At 40.1% G+C, this 22,957-nt stretch overlaps 1 protein-coding gene across 1 annotated transcript in view; it reads right to left on the reverse strand.

Moving 5' to 3' along the window:
- Positions 1-22,957, reverse strand: part of SLC27A2 (solute carrier family 27 member 2) — a 54,207-nt gene that overhangs the window by 19,382 nt on the left and 11,868 nt on the right. Inside the window, exons 2-4 of the mRNA XM_027554040.1 lie at positions 19,387-19,596; positions 15,368-15,526; positions 9,556-9,680 (exon numbers count right to left, since the gene is read on the reverse strand). Coding sequence (XP_027409841.1) covers positions 9,556-9,680; positions 15,368-15,526; positions 19,387-19,596 — 494 coding nt within the window. The remainder of the gene's footprint in view (positions 1-9,555; positions 9,681-15,367; positions 15,527-19,386; positions 19,597-22,957) is intronic.

The raw sequence follows: 22,957 nt of genomic DNA on the forward strand, positions 1-22,957 counted from the left end.
TGCCCCTAACTCACCACTGATGAACTCAGTAACATACTATGAACAAATTCTTGAACAAATGTTTGTTTTTCCTAGGAATAATTTCCTCCCTGCCCATTTGCTTGATTTTCTTAGTTTTTATTTATAGTTCTTTCCTTATCCTCCAAAAGCATCTAAATACAATACTCCTTCTATCAGACGATACAATTTCCTTTTTTCCATTTTTCTTCCTTTTATCCTTTTGTTCCAATCTGGACTAGTTGTTCTCCAGGCGTAGGAATATCCTTTGTCTCTTTTCCCTGGATTCTGGGTCTTCCTTTTTCTTTTTTTACTCTCCTGTTTGGATGGAATACTTTCTCTAGGAACTTCCTAAAGGAGGGTATACAGGAGGTAAGGTTTTTTTTTTTTTTTTCAACTTTGAATGTCTGAAAATCTTATTTTACACTTGATTAATAATTTGGTTGTATATAAAATTCTAGATCGTTAATAATGTTGACTTAGAATTTTGAAGGCACAGCTTCCTGTGTCTTCCAGCTTGCGTGTTGCTGTTGGCAAGTCAAATGTTATTCGTATAGAATCCTCGCTCTCTTTTGATAGTCTTAAATAACATCATAGTGTAGTTTAAGCATTAAAAAAAAATTCCACTCATTTTCTTAGGTACTCAGTTAGCCCTTTCAATGCATCCTTCAGTTTGGGGAAGTTTTCTTCTGTTATTTCTTAACAATTTCCTCCTCTCCATTTTTGCTATCCTTTCCCTAATGTCCTATTAATCAGATACTGAATCTTTTGGATCCTCTAATTTTCTTATTTTGTTTACACTCATGTCCATCACTTTATCTTTCCTCCAATTTCCTATAAGATTACTCAACTTTATCTGCCAACTTTTCTATGGATTAAGTAATTTTTAAATCATATTTTTATTTTTCAGAAGGCATTATTCTGGCTTTTTTAGTAGCATACTATTTTTGGTGTATGGATATAATATCTTCTGTAACATTTCTGAGAATATTAATTATTGATTTCTGGAAGTCATCTTCTACTGTCTGAATTAATGCTGTTTCTTCTTCTTTTTTAAAAATGATCTTTCCTGTTAGAGGTTTTCCTTTGGAATCTGTTCATATTTAGGAGTAAGACAACCCAGGTGGCACTAAGTGGTAAAGAACCCACCTGCCAATGTAGGAGACATAAAAGACGCAGGTTCGATCCCTGGGTTGGGAAGATCCCCTGGAGGAGGGCACGGCAACCCACTCCAGTATTCTTGCCTGGAGAATCCCATGGACAGAGGAGCCTGATGGGTTACAGCCCATGGGGTCACACAGAGTTGGATACCAATGAAGCAACTGACACACACAAGGCAACCAAAAGATGCTCGAGCTGCTTGTCTAGTGAAGTGGCAGTGAGCCAATGGCCAGTTTCTTTTCTGGGAAAGTTTAGTTCTCCCTAAGAATAACTCCCTAAGATGGCTGGATGGCATCACCAATGCAATGGACATGAACTTGGGCAAACTCCAGGAGGTGGTGAGGGTCAGGGAAGCCTGGCGTGCTGCAGTCCATAGGATCGAGAAGAGACAGACACAACTAGGGGACTGAACAGCAACAACAAAGCACAGCTCTCCTCCGACGTCTTGCCTGCAAGCATCACTTACAGCCAGAGTTCTGAAAGCTGTGCAGGGCAAGGGAGCTGGTCAGTAAGCAGACAATTACTCAATCTCTGCTCTCAGTGCCTCAACCCCTGCCCTCCTCTGCTCCTAGGGTCCGTGAGAAGTTCAGAGCTTCTCTAGGTCTTCCCCAGACCATAAATCTCCTGTCTCTGATAAAAGATTGAGAGAGGTTGACTATGCTGCTCAAATGGTCAGAGTTCAGACCTGCTGCCTCCAGAGTCCTTGCTCTTAAGCACTACATTAAGTCTGTTAAGGTACTGACTAATGTACTGTAATAAACTGAACTCCTGCCCTAAGGTGGCTGGTGCATTTCTCCCTAGTCCTCTACTTTACCAAGGGAGCTACTGAACGTGACTTAGGAGAGGGAGGAGAAGCATCTTCTCAACATTGCCCCAGATTCTCCTGATGAACCAGGTCATTCTGTGGATGGGTGTCATTTGGTTCATATGCTTAGCTAGGGTAGGAGTTGCCTCCCTGATATCCAATGCCTGGGGGCTGACGGTAGAGTTAGCCACTCCAGGATCAGCCTATTTCAGGAGCTCGAAGGCCGAGGGCATTTCTGATGACATTAATGCAAGCCTTCCACCATCAGTTTTAGTTTATATCCACTTTTGTTGTTATTGCTGCAAATGGCAATATTTCATTCTTTTTTTATAGCTGAGTAGTATATTATTGTACATATCTATCATCTCCTCTTTTTTAACTTTTTATTTTTTAGTGGAGTATAGTTGATTAACAATACTGTGAAAATTTCAGATGTACATAAAAATGATTCAGTTATACATATACATGTTTCTAATCTTTTAAAAATTCTTTTCCCATTTAGGTTGTTATATAATCTTGAGCAGAGTTCCCTGCGCTATAGAGTGGGTCTTTGCTGGTTATCCATTTTAAATATAGCACTGTGTACATGTCGATGCCAAGCTCCCTAGTTATTCCTTCCCCCGCCGGCAACCATAAATTTGTTCTTTAAGTCTGTGAGTCTATTTCCGTTTTGTAAATGAGTTCATTTATATATTTCTTTTAAGATTCCATATTTAACTGATAACATAGGATATTTCTCTTTCACTGTCTGACTCACTTCACTCAGTATGACACCCTCTAGGTCATCCATATTGCTGCAAATGGCATTATGTCATTCTTTTAAATGGCTGAGTAATATTCTATTATATACATGTGCCACATCTTTATCCATCCCTCTGTTGATGGACATTTAGGTTGCTTCCATGCCTTGGCTACTGTAAACTGCTGCAGTGAACACTGGGGTGCATGTACCCTTTTGGACCATGTTTTACTCTGGATATAAGCCCAGGAGTGGGATTGATGGATCAAATGGTAGCTCTATTTTTAGTTTTTCAAGGCATCTCCATACTGTTCTCCAGAGTGGCTGTACCAGTTTACATTCCCACCAACACTATAGGAGGGTTCCCTCTTCTTCACACCCTCTCCAGCATTTATTGTTTGTAGATTTTTTTGATGATGGCCATTCTGACCACTATGCTACCTCACTGCATTTTTGATTTGCATTTTCTATACAAAAGATCATAACATTTAAAAAACCTTCAACTGAAGGTTTTTTGAGATGACTGAGCATTTCTTACAATACTAATAAGTATTTTCCAGACAAACCAGACCAGAACTCAGGGGTGGGGTAAATCAAGGGCAAACAGAAACTCCAAATCTCTTTCTAGATTAGAGGTTGTCCATGTACTACTATTATACAACAAATCATAATATATTTTGATGATGTAAAACTCCAATCAAACTGAATGCTTTCCAGCATCTGAGACAATATTAATAAAAAGGAAATGTGGAAATGTGTGTATGTGTATGAACCTGAAAAAGTGACATATGAACGTGTTTATTTTCCTCAACTCCAAAGGTGGCGCCCCTTAGAACTAACAGGAAAAAACCTAACATGCCCCCTCCCCCAGGAGACTTCTAACTGACAAGGAAGTGTTTTTAAGAAGAGCAAGAGAAGAACTGACAAGAGAAGAAAAGCCAAACAGCAGGGCCCTATATGGATTTCTGGGGTTTGATACTGCTGCTGCTGCTGCTGCTAAGTCACTTCAGTCATGTCCAACTCTGTGCGACCCCACAGACAGCAGCCCACCAGGCTCCCCTGTCCCTGGGATTCTCCAGGCAAGAACACTAGAGTGGGTTGCCATTTCCTTCTCCAATGCATGAAAGTGAAAAGTGAAAGTGAAGTCACGCAGTCGTGTCTGACTCTTTGCGACCCCATGGACTGCAGCCTACCAGGCTCCTCTGCCCATGGGATTTTCCAGGCAAGACTACTGGAGTGGGGTGCCACTGCCTTCTCTGGGGTTTGATACAGAGGCATGCAATCTTTCACACCAGGTGGAATATTAATGTGAAAAACACTCAATAATGACATCAACAAAAATTGCTATGGGAAAGGTCCTCACCCAACTCATAGCTAATTATGACCCTCAGGAAATCTGTTGAATCTGCCTCATGAATTAGCATAATGTGTGCTAAGCCCAAATATTTTTGCGGAACACATTACTTCCCTCAAGTCAGTTACATATCTTTCAGGAGCAAGAATTTAGAGGTTCATTCAGCAAAATTTGTTGATGCCTAGAATGTGCCAGATATAGATCTCAGTGCCAGAGATCTGGCAATCAACAAAGCCCCTGGTGCATGGAGCTTTCATATAACTGGAGGAGAAAGACAACAGTCATACAAACCTGCACTCTGTCAGGAGTGACAGTGGCACAGAAAGCAGTAACCCACAGATGCATGGTAAGGGGCAGGATGCGATGCTTGAGAATTAGTAGGAAGGATCTCTCTAATGAAGTGACATGTGGGCAGAGACCACATGAAGTAAGAAGAGAAAGAACTAAGGCAAGAGCATCTTATACTTCTTTATGTCACACTGCTTCTGTTACAGGCATACCCTGCTTCATTGTGCTTTGCAGATACTTCTTTTTTTTTTTTTTCCCCACAAATTGAAGGTTGGTGGCAAGCCAGCATTATCAGATGATGGTTAACATTTTTAGCAATAAGGTATTTAAAATTAAAGTATCAGTCAGTCAATTCAGTCGCTCAGTCATGTCCGACTCTTTGTGACTCCATGAATCGCAGCACGCCAGGCCTCCCTGTCTATCACCAACTCTCAGAGTTCACTCAGACTCAGGTCCATCGAGTTGGTGATGAAATCCAGCCATCTCATCCTCTTTTGTCCCCTTATCCTCCTGCCCCCAATCCCTCCCAGCATCAGAGTCTTTTCCAATGAGTCAACTCTTCGAATGAGGTGCCCAAAGTACTGGAGTTTCAGCTTTAGCATCATTCCTTCCAGAGAAATCCCAGGGCTGATCTCCTTCAGAATGGACTGGTTGGATCTCCTTGCAGTCCAAGGGACTCTCAAGAGTCTTCTCCAACACCACAGTTCAAAAGCATCAATTCTTTGGCGCTCAGCTTTCTTCACAGTCCAACTCTCACATCCATACATGACCACAGGAAAAACCATAGCCTTGACTAGACAGACCTTTGTTGGCAAAGTAATGTCTCTGCTTTTGAATATGCTATCTAGGTTGGTCATAACATTTCTTCCAAGGAGTAAGCATCTTTTAATTTCTTGGCTGCAGTCACCATCTGCAGTGATTTTGGAGCCCCCCAAAATAAAGTCTGACACTGTTTCCACTGTTTCCCCATCTATTTCCCATGAAGTGATGGGACCAGATGCCATGATCTTTGTTTTCTGAATGTTGAACTTTAAGCCAACTTTTTCACTCTCCTCTTTCACTTTCATCAAGAGGCATTTTAGTTCCTCTTCACTTTCGGCCATGAGGGTGGTGTCATCTGCCTATCTGAGGTTATTGATATTTCTCCCAGAAATCTTGATTCCAGCTTGTGTTTCTTCCAGCCCAGCGTTTTTCATGATGTACTCTACATATAAATTAAATAAACAGGGTGACAATATACAGCCTTGACGTATTCCTTTTCCTATTTGGAACCAGTCTGTTGTTCCATGTCCAGTTCTAACTGTTGCTTCCTGACCTGCATACAGATTTCTCAAGAGGCAGGTCAGGTGGTCTGGTATTCTCATCTCTTTAAGAATTTTCCACAGTTTATTGTGATCCACACAGTCAAAGGCTTTGGCATAGTCAATAAAGCAGAAGTAGATGTTTTTCTGGAACTCTCTTGCTTTTTCCATGATCCAGCGGGTATGGCAATTTGATCTCTGTCTGGTTCCTCTGCCTTTTCTAAAACCAGCTTGAACATCTGGAAGTTCACGGTTCACGTATTGCTGAAGCCTGGCTTGGAGAATTTTGAGCATTACTTTACTAGCATGTGAGATGAGTGCAATTGTGCGGTAATTTGAGCATTCTTTGGCATTGCCTTTCTTTGGGATTGGAATGAAAACTGACCTTTTCCAGTCTTGTGGACACTGCTGAGTTTTCCAAAGCACTTTTACAACATCATATTTCAGGATTTGAAATAGCTCAACTGGAATTCCATCACCTCCACTAGCTTTGTTCATAGTGATGCTTTCTAAGGCCCATTTGACTTCACATTCCAGGATGTCTGGCTCTAGGTGAGTGATCACACCATCGTGATTATCTTGGTCATGAAGATCTTTTTTGTACAGTTCTTCTGTACCTGCCACCTCTTCTTAATATCTACTGCTTCTGTTAGGTCCATACCATTTCTGTCCTTTATCGAGCCCATCTTTGCATGAAATGTTCCCTTGGTATCTCTGATTTTCTTGAAGAGATCTCTAGTCTTTCCCATTCTGTTGTTTTCCTCTATTTCTTTGCATTGATCTCTGAGGAAGGCTTTCTTATCTCTTCTTGCTGTTCTTTGGAACTCTGCATTCAGATGGGTATATCTTTCCTTTTCGCTTCTCTTCTTTTCACAGCTATTTGTAAGGCCTCCCCAGACAGCCATTTTGCTTTTTTGCGTTTCTTTTCCATGGGGATGGTCTTGATCCCTGTCTCCTGTACAATGTCATGAGCCTCCATCCATAGTTCATCAGGCACTCTATCTATCAGATCTAGTCCCTTAAATCTATTTCTCACTTCCACTGTATAATCATAAGGGATTTGATTTAGGTCATACCTGAATGGTCTAGTGGTTTTCCCTACTTTCTTCAATTTAAGTCTGAATTTGGCAATAAGGAGTTCATGATCTGAGCCACAGTCAGCTCCTGGTCGTGTTTTTGTTGACTGTATAGAGCTTCTCCATCTTTGGCTGCAAAGAACATAATCAGTCTGATTTCAGTGTTGACCATCTGGTGATGTCCATGTGTAGAGTCTCTTTTGTGTTGTTGGAAGAGGATGTTTGCTATGACCAGTGCATTTTCTTGGCAAAACTCTAATAGTCTTTGCCCTGCTTCATTCCATATTCCAAGGCCAAATTTACCTGTTACTCCAGGTGTTTCTTGACTTCCTACTTAAGGTAGGAATTAAGGTATATACACTGCGTTAAGGCTATTGCATACTTAATAGACTACAGCATGGTATAAACATAACTTTTATGTGTACTCGGAAACCAAAACATTCATGTAACTTGCTTTATTGTGGAATTTGCTTTGTTGTGATGGTCTGGAACTGGATCTGCAACATTTCTAAGGTAGCCTATATATAAACTGAATGTACTGCTACTGCTACTGCTAAGTCACCTCAGTCGTGTCTGACTCTGTGCGACCCCATGGACGGCAACCCACCAGGCTCCCCTGTCCCTGGGATTCTCCAGGCAAGAACACTGGAGTGGGTTGCCATTTTTCCTTCTGCAGTGCATGAAAGTAAAGAGTGAAAGTGAAGTCGCTCAGTTGTGTCCGACTCTTAGCGACCGCATGGACTGCAGCCTACTAATCTTGCCTGGGATTTTCCAGGCAAGAGTACTGGAGTGGGGTGCCATTGCCTTCTCCTAAACTGAGCATAACTGGTGCTTATAAATAGCAGTTGATCAACTTAGTGATCCTTTGAGTTTGTTTTCTTTTGATGAGTAAAAGGATTAAAGAAAGTAGAATCTGGTGAGTTTACTGCATTGTCTAGTTTAGTGGTCCTAATGAAGGGTTACTCCTTGGAAGGAAAGTTATGACAAACCTAGATAGCATATTCAAAAGCAGAGACATTACTTTGCCAACAAAGGTCTGTCTAGTCAAGGCTATGGTTTTTCCTGTGGTCATGTATGGATGTGAGAGTTGGACTGTGAAGGAGGCTGAGCGCCGAAGAATTGATGCTTTTGAACTGTGGTGTTGGAGAAGACTCTTGAGAGTCCCTTGGACTACAAGGAGATCCAACCAGTCCATTCTGAAAGAGATTAGCCCTGGGATTTCTTTGGAAGGAATGATGCTAAAGCTGAAACTCCAGTACTTTGGGCACCTCATGCGAAGAGTTGACTTATTGGAAAAGACTCTGATGCTGGGAGGGATTGGGGGCAAGAGGAGAAGGGGATGAAAGAGGATGAGATGGCTGGATGGCATCACTGACTCGATGGATGTGAGTCTGGGTGAACTCTGGGAGTTGGTGATGGACAGGGAGGCCTGGTGTGCTGCGATTCATGGGGTTGCAAAGAGTTGGACACAACTGAGGGACTGATCTGATCTGATCTGAATGAAGGGTTGATTTTGCCTGCCAGGGGATATCTGGCAATGTCTGAAGACATTTTGATTATGATGACCTGGGAGGATGGGGAGGGTATCACTGGCATGTCCTGTGTAAAAGCCAAGGATGCTATTAAACATCCTATGGTGCACAGGATAAATTCATACAGTAAAGAATGAGTGGGTGCAAAATAATGGGTGTAAAAAATTGGGACCTTGATGTGGTCCCAGGCAGGCTGCCCTCTCTGATGAGAGCTGAGAACCTGAACAGAACGAGCTCTTTCAAACAACCCCATCAAGATATGTGGGTATCTACAGGCAGGGAAGATCCACAGTACTTGGAGTTATTATCTTGGGACATCTGTTCTAAGCTTGGTAACAGATTTGGTCAGATGGTTCCTAAGTTTATTCACTAAGCAACATTAAGTAAAAGTTTTCTGCATGAATGTGGTATAAGAGGGCAAGGCGATGAGATGTGGCCCCATGGGAGGCATGAAGACCAACACCTGCAAAGTGACAAGGGCCACAAAGGAGGAGAAAACGAATGGAAGGAAGGAAGCAATGACTTCTGTTGGGTGACTCACCTAAGTTTAACATGTGAGGTGTCACTGAAGCTGGGCTTTGACAGTGAGTAGGGTTTAAACAAGTAGAGAAGGAAGCAGAGGATGTGCTGGGTAGAGGGTAAAGTATGAAAACAGATACAAAGGTAGGGAATAATGTTATCACAGCAACTTTGCTTTGTGTGCATGCTCGGTCATATCTGACTTTTTTGACCTCAGGGACTGTAGACTGTCAGACTCCTCTGTCCATGGAATTCTCCAGGCAAGAATACTGGAATGGGTTGCCATTCCCTTCTCCAGAGGTCTTCCCGACCCAGGGATGGAACCTGTGCTTCCTGCTTGGCAGGCAAATTCTTTACGACTGAGGTGCCTGGGAAACCCTATTACAATGATTGCCATCAAGTAATGGCTTTCCTGGTGGCTCAGACAATAAAGAATCTGCCTGCAATGCAGGAGACCCGGGTTTGATCCCTGGGTCTGGAAGATCCACTGAATAAGGGAATGGCCACCCACTCCATTATTCTTGCCTGGAGAATTCCATGGACAGAGGTGCCCAACTGGCTACAGTCCATGGAGTTGCAAAGAGTTGGACATGACTGAGCCACTAACACACTAACCAACAAATTCCTTATGGTAGGTGTGCTGCCAAGAACTTTATAATGAAAAACTATAGTATAAACTGAAAACTGATATATAAGAAGCAGTTGAAACCTAGCATGATCCAAAGTGACTTGCATTCCCATCTTAAGCATTTCAAAAAGATAATGAAACATAGGAAGTGTTACCTCAGGACAGTTGCATAAATATCGAAGCAGTTCACCAATATACTGAATGACAGTGATGTTATATTTTCTGCAGTCATCCCAAAACTGGCTGGCTGAAAATTTGGTCCGCAAAACAAGAGTAGCACCTAGCGAGAAGGAATAAAAGGTACCAATAAAGGAATGCTACCAAAAAAGTCCCAAGTTATATTTTTCACTTTTGAAATTTATATGTGAATTACATTCATAAACAAGTATTAGGGACCAACTATATTCAATGCAAAAAAAAAAAAAAAAAAGAATAAGACATGGTTTTATTCAATAGGAGATTACAGTATAGTGGGGGAGAAGACATAAAATTTTCTAGTAAAAGTCAGCTTGCAATAAATAAACACAGTCCAGTGAAGCCCTAAGGGGGGGTGTGTGTGTGTTGGGGGAGGTAGATTAATTTTTCCTGGGCAAGGGCTGAGAAAGACATATTTTTAAAAAGGTAGGATTTGAATTAGGTCTTGAGAAATGAATATGAAGAAAAATGAGAGAATTCCTGGCAGAGGAAAAAACAAGAACATAAAGGATGGTCCAGAAGGTTGGGGGATGGCCAAGATTCAGTTGGTCTGTGACCAAAGTGGTGAAAGGTGGGTGGGTCAAAGGAGATGAACCTGGAGAAGCAGCTAGGCTTGCAATCCTGGAGAGTTTGTAAGTGTCTTGAGCAAGCAGGAGATAGTCTTCTATGGTGGATGATATAGACAGAATAATGGTTCCCAACACATCCACATCCTAATCTCTAGAACCCATGAATATGCTACCTTACATGACAAAAGGGAATATGTAGATGTGATTAAACTATGGATCTTGGAAAGGGGAGATTATCCTTCTCCATGGGAGGGCAGATAGATTGAAAACCACAATCACAGAAAACTAACCAATCTGATCACATGGACCACAGTATTGTCTAACTCAATGAAACTAGGAGCCATGCCATGTGGGGCCATCCAGGATGGATGGGTCATGGTGGAGAGTTCTGACAAAATGTGGCCCACTGGAGAAGGGAATGGCAAACCACTTCAGTATTTTTGCCTTTAGAACCCCATGAACAACAAGAAAGACAAAAAGATAGGACACTGAAAGATGAACTCCCTTGGTCGAAGGTGCCCGATATGCTACTGGAGATTAGTGGAGAAGTAATTCCAGGAAGAATGAAGAGATGGAGCCAAAGCAACAACAACACCCCATTGTGAATGTGACTGGGGATGGAAGTAAAGTCTATGCTGTAAAGAGCAATATTGCATAGGAATCTGGAATGTTAGGTCCATGAATCAAGGCAAATTGGAAGTGGTCAAACAGGAGATGGCAAGAGTGAACATCAACATTTTAGGAATCAGTGAACTAAAATGGACTGGAATGGGTGATTTTAACTCCGATGACCATTGTATCTACTACTGTGGGCAAGAATCCCGTAGAAGAAATGGAGTAGCCATCACAGTCAACAAAAGTCTGAAATGCAGTACTTGGATGCAATCTCAAAAACGACAGAGTGATCTCTGTTCATTTCCAAGGCAAACCATTCAATATCACAGTAATCCAAGTCTATGCCCCAACCAATAAGGCTGAAGAAGCTGAAGTTGAATAGTTCTATGAAGACCTACAAGACCTTTTAGAACTAACACCCAAAAAAGATGTCCTTTTCATTATAGGGGACTGGAATGCAAAAGTAGGAAGTCAAGAGATACCTGGAGTAACAGGCAAATTTGGCCTTGGAGTACAAAATGAAGCAGGTCAAAGGCTAACAGAGTTTTGCCGAGAGAATGCACTGGTCATAGCAAACACCCTCTTCCAACAACACAAGAGAAGACTCTACACATGGACATCACCAGATGGTCAACACTGAAATCAGGTTGATTATATTCCTTACAGCCAAAGATGGAGAAGCTCTATACAGTCAGCAAAAATAAGACCAGGAGCTAACTGTGGCTCAGATCATGAACTCCTTATTGCCAAATTCAGATTTAAATTGAAGAAAGTAGGGAAAACCACTAGACCATTCAGGTATGACCACAATCAAATCCCTTACAATTATACAGTGGAAGTGACAAATAGATTCAAGGGATTAGATCTGATAGAGTGCATGAAGAACTATGGACAGAGGTTCATGACATTGTACAGGAGGCAAGGATCAAGACCATCCCCAAGAAAAAGAAATGCAAAAAGGCAAAATGGTTGTCTGAAGAGGCCTTACAAATAGCTGAGAAAAGAAGAGAAGTGAAAGGCAAAGCAGAAAAGGAAAGATATGCCCATTTTAATGCTGAGTTCCAAGAACAGCAAGGAAAGATAATAAAGCCTTCTTCAATGATCAATGCAAAGAAATAGAGGAAAGCAATAGAATGGAAAAGACTAGAGATCACTTCAAGAAAATTAGAGATAGCAAGGGAATATTTCATGTAAAGATGGGCACAAACAAGGACAGAAATGGTATGGACCTAACAGAAGCAGAAGATATTAAGAAGAGATGGCAAGAATATATAGAAGAACTATACAAAAAAGATCTTCACAACTCAGATAATCACGATGATGTGATCACTCACCTAGAGCCAGACATCCTGGAATGTGAAGTCAAGTGGGTCTTAGGAAGCATCACTATGCACAAAACTAATGGAGGTGATGGAATTCCAGTTGAGCTATTTCAAATCCTAAAAGATGATGCTGTGAAAGTGCTGCACTCAATATGTCAGCAAATGTGGAAAACTCAGCAGTGGCCACAGGACTGGAAAAGGTCAGTTTTCATTCCAATCCCAAAGAAATGCAATGCCAAAGAATGCTCAAACCATCACACAATTGCACTCATCTCACACGATAGGAAAGTAATGCTCAAAATTCTCAAAGCCAGGCTTCAACAGTATGTGAACCATGAACTTCCAGATGTTCAAGCTGGATTTAGAAAATGCAGAGGAACCAGTGTTCAAATTGCCAACATCTACTGTATCTTCAAAAAAGCAAGAGAGTTCCAGAAAAACATCTACTTCTGCTTTATTGACTATGTCAAAGCCTTTGACTGTGTGGATCACAACAAACTGCGGAAAATTCTTAAAGAGATGGGAATACCAGACCATCTGACCTGCCTCCTGAGAAATCAGTATGCAGCTCAGGAAGCAACAGTAGAACTGGACATGGAACAACAGACTGGTTCCAAATAGGGAAAGGAGTACATCAAGGCTGTATATTGCCACATTGCTTATTTAACTTATATACAGAGTACTTCATGAGAAATGCTGGACTGGATGAAGCACTAGCTGGAATCAAGGTTGCTGGGAGAAATATCAATAACCTCAGATATGCAGATAATACCACCCTCATGGCAGAAATCGAAGAGGAACTAAAGGGCCTCTTGATGAAAGTGAAAGAGGAGAGTGAAAAAGTTGGCTTAAAACTCAACATTCAGAAAACAAAGATCATGGCATCCGGTCCCGTTCAGTTCAGTTCAGTTCAGTTGCTCAGTTGTGTCCGACTCTTTGTGACCCCATGAATTGCAGCACGCCAGGCTTCCCTGTCCATCACCAACTCCCAGAGTTTACCCAAACTCATGTCCATCGAGTTGGTGATGCCATCCTGTCATCTCATCCTCTATTGTCCCCTTCTCCTCCTGCCCCCAATCCCTTCCAGCATCAGAGTCTTTTCATGGCAAATGAATGGGGAAACAGTGACAGACTATTTGGACTCCAAAATCACTGCAGATGGTGACTGCAACCATGAAATAAAAAGACGCTTGCTCCTTGGAAGAAAAGTTATGACCAACCTAGACAGCATATTAAAAAGCAGAGACATTACTTTACCAACAAAGGTCCATCTAGTCAAAGCTATGGTTTTTCCAGTAGTCATGTATGGATGTGAGAGTTGGACAAAAAGAAAGCTGAGCGCCAAAGAATTGATGCTTTTGAACTGTGGTGTTGGAGAAGACTCTTGATAGTCCCTTGGACTGCAAAGAGATCCAGCCAGTCCATCCTAAAGGAAATCAGTCCTGAATATTCATTGGAAGGACTGATGCTGAAGCTGAAACTCCAATACTTTGGCCACCTGATGCGAAGAGTTGACTCATTGGAAAAGACCCTGATGCTGGGAAAGATTGCAGGTGGGAGGAGAAGGGGACGACAGAGGATGAGACGATTGTATGGCATCACTGACTCAATGGACATGAGTTTGAGTAAACTCTGGGAGTTGGTGATGGACAAGGAGGCCTGGCATGCTGCAGTCCATGGGGTAGCAAAGATTTGGACACTACTGAGTGACTGAACTGAACTGAACTGATTGGGAGAGACCAATATAATCACAAAGGTGCTGATAAGAAGAAGTCAAGAAGGTCAAGAGTAGTAGGAGAAAGCACGACAAAAACAAAAGCCTGGAGTGAAATTTTTGAAGATGAAAAAAGGGGCTACAAGCCAAAGAATGTGAGCAGCCTCCGGGAGATAGGAAAGGCAAGAAAATGGACTCTTCCCTACAAGCTTCCAGAAGGAATGTAGCCTTGCTGACATCTTGAGTTTCGGACTTCTAACTTTCAAAAAAGGGAGAGAACCAACCTGTGTTGTTTTAAACCACAAAGTTCATGGTCATTTGTTACAGTGGCAATAGAAAACTAATACGATAGGTAAAAACAATGTACCTATCATATCCAACCTAACATAAGCGTGAAATGTAGTAAAGTGAAATAAAAATATCACAGATATTTTTCATGTTATTAGTTAATTTCTACACCTAAACATGCAAAATCAAATGTTTAAGGAGAAATTTTTAAAAAATACTATATTTTCCTTTTTAGCATTTATCTATTATGCTTAAGTAGATGTATGAGCGATTGATTTATCCCCAGGAGGGCTTCAGAGTCATTCTGTTTTTGAAGGGCCCAACAATATGATCAGACCCAGGCATTCCTTGCTGATTTGGAGACTGGTATTGGTGCTGGATTAAGGGTTTTATAGCCGATCAGTAAGCTGATGAGGAAAAGGAACAGAGGTTTGGGCAGTCATGTGTATTTGTATATGAATTAATATATGCATACGTTACTATATATACATATATAATTACTTAAAATGTCACATGGGAGAAAAAGTTAAGTTTTTTAGTTTAGTTGGAAAGTTAGAGGTAGTCTCCTGGAAGAGGTGGATATTGGACTGAGACTTCATGTACACAAGGGGCAGAAATCCTGTAGACAGTAGTAAGAATGGCAATTCTAATGTAAATGGTAAAGTTTCAGAAGGAAAGAGAAGAGATGGGGAAATCTAAGTATTCTGACCGGAGCTGAGAGCCTGTGGGAAGAGGGAAGAATAAAGTAGAATGGGCCAGCTGAATGAGAAGTTTAAACTAGGTGCTAATGGAGATCAACATGCAGATTTCTGAAGACAGAAATGACATAAGAGAATTATTTGTGGAATCAAAGGATCAAGTATCTTAACCTGTATAAAGACCTAAAAGACTTAAAAGAAGCTTGCTCTTTGATATGCTGAACAATTAAAGCATTATATTAAAAGACATGCAGGCATGAGAAAATAGAAATTCTTTTTATTTATTTATTTGGCCTTGGGGCTTGTGGGATCTTAGTTTCCTGATCAGGAATTGAACCCAGGCCCTCAGCAATGAAAATGTGGAGTCCTAACCAATGGACCATCATGGAATTCACTATAAATTCTTTTAGATGTTTGCTATGTGTAAGCCAAACAACCTCAGTATTAACATGGAATTAAACACTATTCCTAGCACACAGGAAAATAGCAAATTTTGTATTACTTTTCCTTATGAGCACATTGAATGTGTACTGGGCTTCAATACCCTGTTGAGAGGAAAAGCTTACCAGTCACCATACATCCATGCAAGCCAATCAGAAGCGCAGCACTGTGGTACAAGGGTAGGGGGGAATAAATTACATCATCCTGTGTAACCTTGGAGGCGATAGCAAGGCCAATTCCGTACCAAATGCGTTGATGATTGATCTTTGCAGCTTTCGGGAGACCTGCATAAAGGCACAAGAGAAGCATGAGTGAATCAAGAATGGTTATTCACAGACACATGGTCTGGGACAGAGATGTATCTTAGGAAGATTCATCATCTAGTAATTAGAAGATTGCATTTGGTGAGACCAGAAGTTCACAGTTTTTTTCTGTAAAGGACCAGATGGTAAACGTTTTAGGTTTTGCAGGGTCATAAGTCTCTATTGCAACTACTCAACTCTGCTATTACGGCTGAAAGCAGCTAAACACAAAATAATGAACTTGGCCCTGTGGACATGAAACTTTACTTACAGAACTGGTGGTGGTGTGGTGTTTGTGACCCACAGGCTATGGTTTGCTGACCCCTGAGTTAGCTGGTTATTAGAGTGCTAAGATGAGGAAAAACGAATGACTGTCTATTGAATTTCTGCTTTGGGTCTACCATCTTGCTAAGTATCCTTGAAGGACAGGGGTTTGAACTGCCTGGGGTCACTTATATGAGGATTTTTTTCAGTGGTAAACACACCGATGGTTGGTTGAATCCATGGATGAAAAATCGCAGATGCAGAAGAACCTATATGGAGGGCCTTCTATCAGTTATATGTAGATCTTCTGCTGTGTGGACCCTCGTATTGTTCAAGGGTCAACTGTATTGTCAAATTTTCACTCAATTCTTATAATTAATGATAGAAGTAGAATTATATTCTCTAGTTCACAGATGAGAAGACTGAGAATCAGAGAGAATACATCCCTATCCATCCTATCTCTTTCCTTCATAGCCACTTCTATGAATTTCTCACATACTCTTCTACAGTTTTTTATGTAAATATAGGCTCATTTGCTCATATGTTCTTGCCCTTTCCCCCAATTAAAAAAAAAAAAAGGCATACTATTCTGCACTTCCCCCCTTCACTAACAAAGTATTTTTAAGTTCTGTCTATATTTGTATGTAGAAATTTCCCTTATTTTTTCATCCACTTATTCTGTCTGCATTTACTCCTTTGTGTATGTGTTTTATAGTTTATTTACACTAATTTGCAATTTCAAACGACGCTGGTCCACATGTGGAAAAACCTGGTCCACATGGCACTTCACAATGTGAATGATGCTCCATCTGTAGGATAAATTTGCTGATGTGAGACTGCTGGGCCAAAAGGTATCAGACCTCGTAATTTTGTTAGACACTGACACTTTGCCAGTTATTAGGGCTGTCCCCATTGACTCCCCCGTCAGTAATATAGAGTGCACCTGTTTCCTCATAGCTCTTCAAAAGTGTCCTTTCAAATGTTGGAATTTCTGACAATCTGAAAGGTGAAAAAATGGTATCTCAGTGTATTTTTAGTACACTATGTACATTTGTATTTTCTTAACTATAATTTATGTAAATTTTTTTATAAGACTCAATTGAAAGAGTATGCTTATATTGTTGCCCATGGGAGTCAGTTTAGTTGGGGAGGCCATGAAGTCATTGCAAAGCGGATGGGTCTAGAGTTTAAAACCTGAGTGGGTCAGTTGGCTTTGTGAAGAGAAAGGCAATCTGTTTAGATTAAGATGCTTCAATATTTGATGGTATTGCCTAAATAAAAGCAATTTGTTATAAGGCAAAGCAGTATGACTGGCAAACTACCGTCATTGTAAACACAGTTCACAATTGATGGTCTTTGATGTCATTAATATTGATGCTCCATTCTATACTAATAATGAGAAACAGAAGAAAGAATCAACAAATCAATTGTATTCACCTTGAAAAAAAATTATCCAGATAGTAAAAACTCAGAATTATATTTCTTAAAACAGAAACACACATCTTTTGCTAGTGTTAAGCACTTTCAGAAAACTTCCTGATTTAAACTTTTGTATTAATTAAGAAATAATATTTGGTAACTATTATATAACTTTGTGCTAATGACTGCTTTTGAGAAACAGGGAAAACATTTTGTTCTCTGATTGCTTAAATGAATTCTTTTTATTAATGTTTATACTAGTAACTTCCATTGTATAATCATAAGGGATTTGATTAAGGTCATAGCTGAATGGTCTAGTGGTTTTCCCTACTTTCTTCAATTTAATAAGGAGTTCATGATCTGAGCCACAGTCAGCTCCCAGTCTTATTTTTGCTGACTATATAGAGCTTCTCCATCTTTGGCTGCAAAGAATATAATCAATCTGATTTCGGTGTTGACCATCTGGTGATGTCCATGTGTAGAGTCTTCTCTTGTGTTGTTGGAAGAGGGTGTTTGCTATGACCAGTGCATTTTCTTGGCAAAACTTTATTAGTCTTTGCTCTGCTTCATTCTGTATTCCAAGGCCAAATTTGCCTGTTACTCCAAGTGTTTCTTGACTTCCTACTTTTGCATTCCAGTCCCCTATAATGAAAAGGACATCTTTTTTGGATTTTAGTTATAGAAGTTCTTATAGGTATTCATAGAACCGTTCAACTTCAGCTTCTTCAGCATTACTGGTTGGGGCATAGGTTTGGATTACCGTGATATTGAATGGTTTGCCTTGGAAACGAACAGAGATCACTCTGTTGTTTTTGAGATTGCATCCAAGTACTGCATTTCGGACTCTTTTGTTGACCATGATGGCTACTCCATTTCTTCTACTGGATTCTTGCACATAGTAGTAGATATAATGGTCATCTGAGTTAAATTCACCCATTCCAGTTCATTTTAGTTTGCTGATTTCTAGAATGTCGACGTTCACTCTTGCCATCTCCTGTTTGACCACTTCCAATTTGCATGCTAGAATTATCTGCTTGAGTTAAAATTTTAATCAAATGACTCACATATTCAACTTTCCAATATTATTAAGAATAATTAGGATGCTGGGGGTAGCTTCTTATCCTTTCTTAAATATATTCTCTCAGACTTCATATGATTACATTTTGGTAACATTTCCCTGACCTTGAGTAGGCAGACACCAAATAGCTATCAGATGGATGAACTGGGAGGTATTCTGGCAGAGAGGTCAGTTGTATGAGCTGTGGAGTCAGCCTAGCAAAGTGAAGCCTGACACTTCTACTTCCTATCTTGGGAAGCTCTTAAACTCTCTAGGCATCAGTTTCTGAATCTGTAAAACAGGAATAAGAGTAGTACCTGTCTTAAGAGTGGTGGGAGAAATGTATGAACAAATACCACAGAGCTCCTAGAAGAGCACCTAGTACATCTACCTTTAATGTTGCCTGTTCCACATAGCAGTGTTTCAGTAATACGACAGTTGGCAGTGTTTTCTCTTAGCGGCTTATGTAAAATAATAGTACAGCTTACACCGAAGGTGTAAGACATCCTAGATTTGACGAAATACAGCATTTTAGGCCCTGAGCTAAGAGCCATTCTACATCCACAGAACCAAACACCTCCAAGTCATTGTTGCATTGAAAGACAGTGGTCAAAATGTTTGTACAAATATAACCCCATTATTGTTCTATAGCCTTTTTTTGGTAGTCCACTTATAATTGGTTATACATTATATATGGATGCTGGACAGAGTATAATCAAAATGTAGCAATCATTAAAAAAATTCCAAAATCTGTTCAGTGCCCAATCTTAATAAAAAAGCAACAATCATTTTGAAAAAAATCCTAACAACCTATTCAGCACCAAATCTTATCATCACCATAATTATTTTTGTAGTTCTTGGTTAACCTCTCTACCTGTTCTGTACACCAACTGGGGGAAGTATGCGTACCTTAGAAAAACCCAAATGGTTTCATGTGCTATGGAAAAAGATCATACTTCCCACAGGCAATGAGCTAAATCCCCTGAAGTATTAGTTATCTGATAAGCCTTGCCAAAGAAAGAGAGCATTTAAAAATCTAACCCAACATTTAACTCTTTCAGGATAGGTCCATTGCTTTCAGAATCCCCTCTTTATTTTTTACCTGTGGTTCCAGAAGTATAAATATATAAGGCAGGAGTGGAAAAGGTAACTTCCGACCTCCAGGATTCTGGGACAGGTTCACTTGACACTTCATCCACTTTGTCTAAGAAAGAGTTGACCCCATCCGTGTTAGAAGTTCTGCTCACATAATAGACAGCCACATCATCTTTCTTCAAGCTTGGCAGCACCTCTTCAACAGCGGCTTGTAGTTCTTAATTTAATAAGAGAAAAAAATCCAAACAAACTAAATTAGTCCATTCAAGCTCTATTAGTGCAATACATTTTGTAGTGATTTTGTTTCCACTAAGTGTTGTTAAAACATGTAGACACAGTAATGTTTATAGTTATGTATTTCTAACATGGAATTTACCACATCTGAAAATATCACAAGATCCCAATATTTAAGGGAAGGCTGAGTTTTGATGGTTTAAAAAGCGACAGATGATTGAAATCTGTACATTACATGGCAAATGTAAACAAACCACATAAGGGTAAAAACCAAGATTACATGTGTATGACTTATACGCATATCTGATATATATATCTCAAAACACTCCAGAAATGTATTTAGTTATTCCCAGTGTATGCCCCACAGGACCAGAGATTTTAAAAAAAGAAAATTTTAAGGACAAAGAGAAATGAAAAGAAGGGAACCATGCTACTGAAAGGATAATAGAAGCTAACTTTATGTAACACATTTTTAAAATATCAGCAACAAGTAGTTCTACTAGGAAGGTTCAGCTGATCTGAGACATAAGCTCCAAATTTCATAAGCACATTATCCGACCTAAGAAAAAAAAGGACTGATTAGCATGTTTTTCAAACTCTGAGTCACAATACAGCAGCGGATTGTTAAAATCATTTAAAGTGATGATTTTTCTAAAAAATAAAATGTAAAGTATAACATACATAGGAAGAGGTAAGTATTCTTCTTTTTTTTTTGAGTTTCAGCTATGTGAGTGTGTGAGTGCTGAGCCACACACAAATGTAGCTTTTATAGGGGTCAAGGTAAAACATTTTAAAGGCATTGATGTAATGTGCAAACGATATTTCAGGTTTGTTACTTGAATTTTTGTGCCATTTTAAATTTTATTTTAAATTTTAATTATAAGATGAGATGCTCTTTAAGCTTCTTTGTCTTGAATTGTGATAACTGAAATGAATAGGCCTATTCTTAATAGGAAGGTGACTCAATATCCCAGGGAATTACCTTAGAGAGGCTATATCTGATTCATATTATATGCTTTGTTTTTCAGATATTTACATATAATGTCTCCATCAAGACATGAGATAGCATCTGGATAAATGCATTTAAAAAGTTAAAAAATTTTTTAACCAAAGCAGTCACGCACCTGATAAATATAAATGAAATAGTACAAAAGAGTTTATAATGCAAGTCAGTAGGCCCTTATCTCACAAATAAACCTGCTGCCTGGAGGCAAGGACTTTTAGGTTTTTTGGGTTTTTTTTAGCTGTTTCTTCTAGCAGTCACTTCTTCTTCACCAAATTACATACTTTTCCTGCTACATCATGTCTTACCATTTTTGAAACCCACCCCCATTCCCCCCTTGTTCACCCCCAACAGTTATTATTTTCACTTTATGTTGTCAGGGTTAATGGTATTTTTTATCTATTCTGAGACTATAATTCTATCTTTCTAGCTTTGTCTATGTGTTGGCTCTAGAAATTCTAGAACAAATAATCAGGATTGACAAGATTATGACAATGTAATTATTTCAAATATGACTGTAGAGCCAAGTAACACACTATAAGCATCTTTCCTTTCTTGAACAGTTTTCTCCTGGAGTGTCTACTGGCTATTATTCCTTAATGTACTATTTGTCTCAGTTCTTTTTTAACCTCCATCAGATCAGCTTATTCCTTTTGATGCTCTCTTCTCCTCTTTCATTTTGAATGGTTGCTCTCTAGTTCTTCAGTATTTTGAGAAGATCATCAGAAATATTACTGTTGTAAAAACGGTAACTGGAGTGCTAAGGTCCCTTGCCAGTGCCGTGGTTCAGATTCTCATTATTTCCTACCGAAATTGTCACAATAGCTTCCTGACCGATCTCCTTGCCTCTAACCTCTCCCTGCTTCCAGTGTCAGTGACACCACTGCCCGACTTCTCGTTCTTGCCCTGTTTAAAATCCTTCAGTGGTTGCTTATCCCTTGTGATAGAATCTTTCTAATGCAGTGGATGGTTCTACGGTTCTTCTCAGCCTACATCCCCTGCCCCGATTTTTCTGATGTCATCTTCTTAACTACCCTTGTCCCTTTTCCTCTAATCACACTGATTTATGTGAAGTGAATGGAGCCATAATTCTCACATCTTACCACCTTTGTCCAGGTGGTTTCATCTGCTTGGAACGCCCTCCTGCCCCTAGCCCCTGGTCACTGGAAAAACTTCTGTTCATCCTTCAAAACAGCCTCATTGCATTTAACTCTGTGGTCCTCCCATAGGAGTTTGCATTATACATCTAGCAGTGTGTTTAGTATGTAGTATAACACGCTTCACTTCTTTTTCTCCTCTTTTTGGCAGTGAAAACTTTGAGGTGAAGGGATTATAACTTGATCATCTTGGCCCTGCCGTAAGTGCTTAGCAAGTGTTTACAGCTGAAAGAATCTACACAAAGTATTGTATTAGCCACTGGGGAAGAGACAGAGGAATAAGCGAAAGCTGTTGATGTTCAAGGATTTAGATATTGCAATACTGTGAGTTGATAAATCTCCAGTCAAATGCAAAATTAAATCATTTTTGTGATAGAGGTATGTCTTACATCCAAGTAAGGGACACGAAAGTAAATTAAAAATAAAACAAAACTACTATTGCTACTTAAAGAATTAAGAAATCTCTCTCCCTCCTTCTCTTCTACCTGAGACTGAGCCTATTTAGTTATACAGTGTGTTCATAAATTACCTGGATTATTTCTTATTCTTCTCCTCTCTCTCTCCCAACAGTTATTTGACATCTATTTAAAGTGTGTTTCCTGTGTGCATGGTTCTCAGCATTGGAACCAACAGTGTGTATAGCAGATACTGTTTTCACAGAGCCCAGGTCTAAGGGGGAGGAATCAAGAAATAATCCATTGAAATAAGGTGTCATAGGTGGTGTTTTGGAAGCACAGAGGAGGGGCATGAAAACAACCCAGAGGAAGTGTTACCTCAACTGATTCCTGAAGGGTGAGTAGGAGTTGGCAAGATGAAGATCCACTGAGATGGACTCAGCCTGTTTGTAGCCATGGAACAGCTTATGTAAAGACCCACAGGCAAACAAGTGAGCTTTAGTCACTCAGTCGAGTCTGACTCTTTGTGACCCCAGTGGACTATAGCCCGTCAGGCTCCTCTGTCATGGAATTCCCCAGGCAAGAATTCTGGAGTGGGTAGTCATTCCCTTCTCCAGGGGATCTTTCTGACTCAGGAATTGAAACAGGGTCTCCCGTGCTGCAGACAGATTCCTTACTGTCTGAGCCACCAGGGAAGCCCAGAGGCAAACAGCAGGATGCCAGAGCAGGTCAAAGAGGCTAAAGCTGACTGATACGTAGAATGAGAGGGAAAAATGTTGGGAGAAGAAA

Source organism: Bos indicus x Bos taurus, chromosome 10 (assembly GCF_003369695.1).
Source record: "Bos indicus x Bos taurus breed Angus x Brahman F1 hybrid chromosome 10, Bos_hybrid_MaternalHap_v2.0, whole genome shotgun sequence".
Classification (NCBI taxonomy): domain Eukaryota; kingdom Metazoa; phylum Chordata; class Mammalia; order Artiodactyla; family Bovidae; genus Bos; species Bos indicus x Bos taurus.